Genomic DNA, 8,321 nt, shown 5'->3' with positions numbered 1-8,321 from the left:
GGCCAGAGCCGCGGAGGGAGGCGGCGCTGTTTTCCCATTGTTCGGGGAACATTTTGTCCCGATGACTCCAAAACGTGCTGCTTCCCAAGATTCAGGCCTCAGTACCCACTTCTCTCACTGTACCCCTAAACAATGCATGCGCATCACAGTTTCACCTGTCACTTCTGTTACGATTTGTGATGAGCTCTGTTTTCAGTCTCATGGCTCGCTACCTGATGGAGTGTCTCCTCCGTGAGGTATCATCCCGTCATTCCAGCTGAATACCAGCAGATGCATTAAGCTTTCCCGACTCCGTTCGCCCACTCAAATATGCTTTGGTGTTCTCTACCTCCAACCCACTATTGAATCACGTGGATCCTCTCTCCACAGTGTCTCCTGTCCCTTACGCCCACTCCATTTCCACTGTCCTTCTGCCTACTTTCTCTGCTGCCAGCCACTCCTCCAATCCATCCTTCCCTAAGCGTCGCGCCAAACAGCTTATTCCTTTCTAGCTAGCCATTCCAGGAGCATCTCTCTGGGAACATTTCCTTTCTTATTAGTTTTTATTATGAACACACCATTCCAGCCCCACCATCTCCACACTAAATGCTCTGTGCGTTCTACCTGCTAGACTTGTCACATACCTCGTCTCCTGACTGGGAGTCCCATCTACCTAACCAGCTTTGCCCATTCTTCAAATTCAGTGCAGGCTCAACTTAGCCCCTCTGGCTTACAATTCAGCACTCCTCTCTCTGGATTTTTCATTTTGATTTTTTTGTCTTGTTGAGATATAACTGACATACAGCACTGTATAAGCTTAAGGTATACCGCAGAACGACTTCCACTTGTGTATACTGTGAAATCATTATCCCACTAAGTTAACATCGATCACTTCATATAGATACAAAAAAAAATTTTTTTCCTTGTGATGAGAACTCTTAGGATCTACTACTAGATTTTGAGTCAGCCATCACGTCGTACATTGTGGCCCCAGTTGTCAGAGAGCTTACAGCTGGAAGCTGGTATATTTTGACCACCTTCACCCAGTTCCCCTCACCTGGTAACCACATACTTGGTTTGAGTTTGGGAGGGTCTTTTTTTTTTAGATTCCACTTATAAGAGAATCATACAATATTTGTCCTTTTGTGTCTGACTTATTTAGCGTAGTGCCCCCAAGGTCCATGTTGTCACAAATGGCAGAATAATATTCTACAATGTCATAGCAGAATACATATACAACAGGTTGCATATATAATCCACAACTTCTTTATCCATTCATCTGACAATGGACACATAGGTCGTTTCCATGTCTTCGCTGTTGTAAATAAGGCTGCTAAGAATATGGCGGTGCAACTCTCTCTTCAATATGGTGTTCCCAATTCCTTTGGATACTCAGAAGTGGAAATGCTGGGTCATGGGATAGTAGTTCTATTTTTAATTTTTGCACTGTTTTCCATGGTGCTGCACCAATTTGTGATCTCACCAGCATTTCTCTTTGTGACAGGCATGAGGTGACAGCTTATGGTGGTTTTGATTTGCATTTCTCTGATGATTAGTGGTGTTGGCCACTAATCATCTGATGCGTGTCCTCTTTGGCAAAATGTCTATTCAGATCCTTTGCCCATTTTTTAATTGCACTGCAGTGTTGTCTTGCTATTGAGTTGATTACATATTTTAGATATTAACCCGTTATCAGATTAGTTTGCAAATATGTTTTTCCATTCTGCAGGTTGCAGAAGCTTTTTAGTTTGATGCAGTCTACTTGTTTATTTTGTTGCTTTAGGTGTCATATCCAAAAACTCATTGCCAAGACCCATGTCAAGGAGCTTTTTTCTTATGGTTTCTTCTAGGAGATCTGTAGTTTCCAGTCTTTAATCCATTTCAACTTAATTTTTGTGAAGATGCAAGATAAGGGCCTAGTTTCATTCTTCTAAATGTGAAATGATAATTTTCCCGGCACCATTTATTGTGTCTTTTCTCCATTGAGTATTCTTGGCTCGCTTGTCAAATATTAGTTGACTGTCTATGCATTGGTTTATTTCTGGGCACTCAATTCTATTCCACTGGTCTATATGTTTGTTTTTATGCCCATACAATACTGTTTTGACCTCCATAGCTTTATAATATAGCTTGAAATCAGGAAATGTAATGCCTTTGTTCTTTCTCAGGATTACTTTGGCCATTTGTGATTCCATATAAATTTTAAGATTTTTTTTTTCTACTTACATAAAAAATGTCATTGGAATCTTGATAGGGATTGATATAGAACCTATAAATGTATTTGGGTAGTATCAACATTTTAATGATATTCTAATCCATAAACACATACTTTTCCATTTATTTGTGTCTAATTTCTTTTATCAATATCTTGTAGTTTTCAGTGTAGAGATCTTTCACTTCCTTGGTTAAATTTGTGTCCAAGTATTTTATATTCTTTGAAGCTGTTGTAAATTTCTTTTTCAGATAATGTTAGAAATATTTCTGATTTTTGTAGGTCAATTTTGCATTCTCCAACTTTACTAAATTTATTAGGATTTTCTACATAGAAAATCCTGTCTCTGAAAATGGACAGTTTTACTTCTTTTCCAATTACGATGCCTTTTATTTCTTGCCCAATTGCTCTGGCTAAGTCATTTTGATTCTTAATCCTACACTGCCTTACACTGTAATGAAACAGTTTTAGCAGATATGTCTTACCTGTTGGTTCTTGTCAGGGAGGGCACGTATCATGTATGTATTATATATTAAACATCTTCTGTAGCTACACTGCTTATATAGGTAATAGACTAATAATGTCATAGACAAACTGGAGCTCCAAGGAGACAATATCATAACTCAAAGCCACGTAACATCAGATTTGAGAGTATAACAGTCTCCTCATTCTAGAGCCTGCTCTTCCTCCCATAGCTCTCTGACTTCGCATGAGAAATATTTGTTCCAGGCTAAACAATAATGCAGGGGGAAAAAAACTATTTACCTTGTTTCTCATTATCCTGGGAAGCTCTTATATATCCATAAAATCTTCACATCAGTATGTTCCTAGTTAGAGAAAATATTTTGCAATGTTAATTCTAATTATTTGTTAATGAAATTGAGTCCCCTAGATTCAGTCTTATAATCACTAATAGTAAATGTACATTTCTTAGAGAAGAAACGCTAATTTTTGTGAGAATGGAACTGCTGTCCTCGTCTGGGAAGTGTCCCCAGGGCCTGCCTGTGTTCCTTCACAGACACCTAAGGTTTGCCAGTTATCACTGTAGAGCCTTTTACACTTTTGTTCCAGTGAATTACCCCATCATCACTGCATTTTGATGAGTCGTCTGTAATGTACCACAGGCCTATTTCGTCACTTGAACTCACCTCAGGGTGCTGCTTGTTAATACTCTATAGGAAGGCTAAAGTCACCAGTATTTCAGTGGCAGCAAACAAGGCCATTCAGAGACCTTTGGATAATCTCACCTTCTATTACGTGTTTTGAGTATGGTCTAAAAGGGCAGCAGTTTAGATTAAATGCGTGCGAGGCTGACATCACCTCCTACACCTTAAAGGTAAGACACAGAGCACTGCATGGATCCTGAGTGTACAATGGAATTAAATGCTCAGTTTACACCTTAACCATGTACCAGAGAATTAGCTGGATGGTTTTCAGTTCCCTTTCCTCAGCCACTCGTCACATTCTGCAATACGTACTCCTGAGTATACCAGTAGCTTTCCATTTGAATTGTCCGTGGGAATCATGCTTAAATTTAATCAGATAATTGGCATGCAAAAGAATTTATATTTTTGAAGATAGCTGTCCTGAAAGTTTCTGGACAGCTTTGTTCAGTTGTTCATGAGAAGCAGCTTTGGGGAGGGGCAACGAATCTAGCCAATTAAAGAAAATACAAAAGTTAAGAAAAACCTAATTAGCAATTAAAAAGGAACATTAAAATAGATACCAAGTAGATGGTTAAATGTAAAAACACACTGTACAGTTGAATACTTGCAAACTTTTAAAATAATGATTTTCCTTAAAAATGTGTCAAAATGAGCTGGAGAGTAATAGTAAAGTGAGCAGATGTGCCATGGGGACACTGGGCTTGGTTCTGGGCCATCGCGGTAAAGCAAGTATTCTGATCTTACTGGTGGACAGTCTCGCCTTCGATTTGTAAAAAATGCAATATCTGTGAAGCACAATGAAGTGAAGTATCCCTGTACTGTGTGAAATACTAGAGGCGATTGGTATTTCTTTATACTATTCTACATTTTAAGAATTTTATAATACACAGATTTCTAATTAGATTAAAAGGGAATCTTTATTGTAATCAATCAGACATTTTTCAAGACTGAGCTGTGTATCACAGTCGAATCTTTCGGTGCCCCTTACCAAAGAGAATGGAAGTGAGGGTGTGTGTGAAGCTGTGCTATGGTGCTGATAATTCACACTGCTGAATAAAAAGGCCACGGAGAACAGGAGGCATCATAGCATGTGGGCTTCAGATACAGACCCAACCTGCTATGACTCTTAGGTTTACTCCTTACCAGCTGTTACTGAAGAGTGTTTCTTCTGTTTTTTGTTTTTCTTTTCTCTAGTAAAATAGTGTTCATACTTACTCGTTTGGGTCCTGCATCCAGTCATGTCACTAACCATGTATTTCTCTCACAGCCAGTATCCTAACGCTGAATCTCTCCTGTATTCTCTGCCCTCAAACACACACCACCACTAGAGTGCTTTCTGAAGGGTCACCCTTCCATGCCTAGCCTAGCTGTCACCTCTTATCAGGAACAGCCCCTCCCACTCCTGCCATCGCACAAAGGTGACCACTCATCAGTGTGCATTCCTACTACTCACTCACAGGCCAACAGGGCGGGCCAGGGCGTCTTCTACACCATGCCTGCAGGTCCAAAAGATTCCCTCTCGAACAGCTGGATGCGTAGGACAGTCTGTTTTGATAGGTGGCCAAGTGAATCATCCTAAAAATTTGAAAATTAATCAGATTTCTAGTACTGGGTTCTAGACTATTCTGTCATCAAAGGGTGACACAGACTATGATATATGCTTTTAGCGGATTACTTGAGACAAAGATGTGGTTAATAAGGGACTTAAAAGTTTGCATTCCCAGAATGTAACAGCTGTGTGACTGATACCAAAATAGTGAGTAGCTTCCATCGTTACCTACAGAGAATCCCCCCAAAACTCAATTCCAGTTTCCCTATCAAATTCTATTAGTCTGAATTTTTTTAACAATTCCTTAGAACTATAATTGCAAATTATACTCAGGCCTTCACATTGTATGTTTGCAAAAAATGAAAACTGTCTTTCTAGGTGCTACATAGAATGTTCCCTCTGAAAGATAATTATCTTGCTCTTACTTAAGAAAAAGCTTTTGCTAATACGTAAGTACTTACTGCAGTGCTTTTGAGCAGTTAAAGTTTATAATCATGTTTTCTTCCTAAATGGATGAAGCAACCTGGTTTTTTTGTTTGTTTGTATCTGATTAATTCAGGTAATTCACAAACATTCCCTTTTAGATAAAACAAAACACCTCAGATGTTCATGTAAAATTCTCCCACATGGTAAAGTAAAGCCATTTTAAGGTTGACACAAAGAATGCCTGATGGAAATAAGTGAAAATAATTTTTTTCCTTATGTAAGAAGCAACTTCAGTTTTGAAAGCTGTAAAATACTACCGGCTAAGGAAAACCGCTTAGACTTTCGGCATTAAAAATCCACCGGATATACATACTTCGAAAGGCAACTGTTTTTGACAAAGTTTCAGTCACAGCTACTGTATTCTAGAGCTTAGAATTGGCATTCTTCGTGTAGAAGACCTACCCGGTGTAGGTCTACTTAGGAAATAATATCCGTCAACTTCTTAAAAGAAACAGACTCCAGATTACATTTTTCAATGCAGTCTGGTATTCTTAGGGGAGGACCGAGTTTGCGTTTTTGTTTTAAACAGAGGTGACACTGAGATCTTAGCTGGCAGCCCCGAGAACAGGGATGAGCATTGCAGGGGGTTTCGAAGGCGGGGCCGGGGCGGGCGCCGGGAGCTCGCTCTGTCCTCACCATGTGTCTGCCCCTCCCAGCACGCCATGCCCTTCTGGAGGATCTCCAGCCACTCGGACCTCATGGCCCTACATCACGCCTTGGAACTGGAGTACCTGTGACCGCCACGTAGCACTTTCGAGCTGCACAGCTGCTGGGTGACCAGGAACAAATCCAGCAGGCCTGAGCTCGTGTCGGCGCCGCACTAGCGAACTCACCGGTCTCGACATCTCGACGCGCAGCTGCCGTCGGCCTCCACCCCTGCCGTCGTGGTAAACGAAGGACCACGTCTCTTCCTTCAGAACAGCTGTTGACTCTAGTACTGTGAATCCAATGAAAATAAGCCATGAGAATGTTCTAGCACAGCATGTGTCTTTGCCACGTTAACTACATGGTTCAAACCTGTGAAGAAGGACCTGCAAACGCCCAGATTGTTAGCATCGTCAATGTGACGTCAGCGGCTTCTCCAATACAGCAGACCTGATTGCACAACAGAGACTGAAGTGTGTTCCCTGAAAACCAGTGGGGGAATTCTCCTGGAAAGAAGGTTTACTTTTCGGTGTCTCATACCCAGGGTAATCTGTACATCTGTACTTATTTATGAAGACTTTTTTTTTTTTAAAAGAAAAAAAAAAACAGCTTTATTGAGGTATAATCCAAGTACCATCTAATTCAAACAGACTTTTTTTTGGCATCAAATAACTGAAGAGACAATAGCGTTAAGAAATAAGCGATTAAAGGCCTTTGCCTCGTGACACAGCAAGTACTTTGAATTTTAGCACATTGCAAAGTAGTTTATGACTAATTTAAACGTATAATATGTACATCACTGAGACAATCGTGTACAGAAAGAATTTTTGGTGTAAATTTGTAATAATGGATGATTCTTTTACATATTGTTTAGAAAATGATATCGAAAGGTAGCAATGCCTTGATAGCGAAGTATGAGGCATTCTGTGCACAAACTCAGGTGCAGTGCCTTATCAAAGTATACTGGGTATAAATATGTAGATAATGGGGGTTGTTTTTTTTTTTTTAGATAATAATGTTGTCAAGACCAAAAGCATGGATGTCAAGTGTTAATAGGATTTTGTTTTCCGAAATTTTTACATCAGTTCTTTTTTTTATGCTGTTAGAAAGGCCTCGGGGAAATAATACAGCAGTGTCTTAAATCATGTGAAATGAAAGTCCTCTTACATCCTCACTTTTTCATTTTCAACATTAATGTATTATATGTAACTACTTGGGGAAAAAATGATTATTCAAATGCTTCTTCCCACAAAGAATGCAGATGATATATTTTATTAATAAAATGGTTCATGAATTGGAGACTAGCAAAGCTTTCATGTGCTCAGATTATAGTGTCCGCATTTTCTTGTTTAAATAGAGGACATCGCCACATATCTGGGATCAGCGAAACTTTGCATGACTCCCCACATTCACGGCTGTTTTCCTGCACACTCTCCCCCCACCCTCCCAGGGAAGTTCATTGCCGGCAGTGGACATGACTCAGTCATCATCACCAAGGAAATAACTTCACTCTCCACCTATGTCATGTATCACATGACAAGCATAAATATGGGAAGTAAACAGTTTCTCAGAGAGTCATCAGTGTGGGTACTCATTTATCCATAAAGACTTCCACTGTCATGAAATTACTTTTTGGATGAATTCTCTTTAATATTGGGGAGAAAAACACCAGCTTTGATCCAAAGTAGCTAAAGAGCTACTCTATTCCTTTTCTGAAGTTTCATGTTGCTGCTAGAATTAGTTGTGAATTCTCCAAATTGTTTAACAATTTTTTTTTTTTTGCTTGAAGCAAACAGAAGTTGATGATTTTTTAGCCTTTTCCATTTTACGTTTTTGTACTCTGCAGATTGAAAAGTTTATCTTGGCCTTACTGTATAAAAGTGTGTTGTGTCCACAATTGTGTACAGAATTTTTCTTCATTAATTTTGTGTTTAAATTAATAAAACTGATTTGTGAAGGTACTGTAAGCTCCTCGAATGTCAGTATTTTCTTACCTCTTTGCTACCTGCCTGATAAGCAGGACCTTGGTTGCATCAAAATGCTGAGTCCAGCGGAAGGGAGTGGCATGAAGCAGTTGCAGTGATGGCCTTTTCAGATCTTTCATGGACGAATGTAGAAGCCTAACAGCTGTTTCGTTGATCCCTGTAAGAACAGACGAATGGAAAAGCTCTTCCTCGAAACTACATAAACTAGATTCTCACTCAAATTTATCGACTATAGAACAGAACTCAACATTAAGTATCTTGGATGGCAGAGCATAGATTTAGCCACTTAAGTACCCGAG

At 39.6% G+C, this 8,321-nt stretch overlaps 1 protein-coding gene across 1 annotated transcript in view; it reads left to right on the top strand.

Moving 5' to 3' along the window:
* EYA1 (EYA transcriptional coactivator and phosphatase 1) overlaps positions 1-7,960 on the top strand; it is a 157,771-nt gene extending 149,811 nt beyond the window's left edge. The window contains exon 16 of the mRNA XM_023534594.1: positions 6,049-7,960. Coding sequence (XP_023390362.1) covers positions 6,049-6,129 — 81 coding nt within the window. The 3' untranslated portion in view covers positions 6,130-7,960. The remainder of the gene's footprint in view (positions 1-6,048) is intronic.
* Positions 7,961-8,321: the final 361 nt, after the last annotated feature.

The sequence above is a fragment of the Pteropus vampyrus genome, unplaced genomic scaffold (genome assembly GCF_000151845.1).
Source record: "Pteropus vampyrus isolate Shadow unplaced genomic scaffold, Pvam_2.0 Scaffold127, whole genome shotgun sequence".
Classification (NCBI taxonomy): domain Eukaryota; kingdom Metazoa; phylum Chordata; class Mammalia; order Chiroptera; family Pteropodidae; genus Pteropus; species Pteropus vampyrus.
Note: the sequence above shows the minus strand (reverse complement) of the source record. Positions and strands in the feature narration are given on the sequence as shown.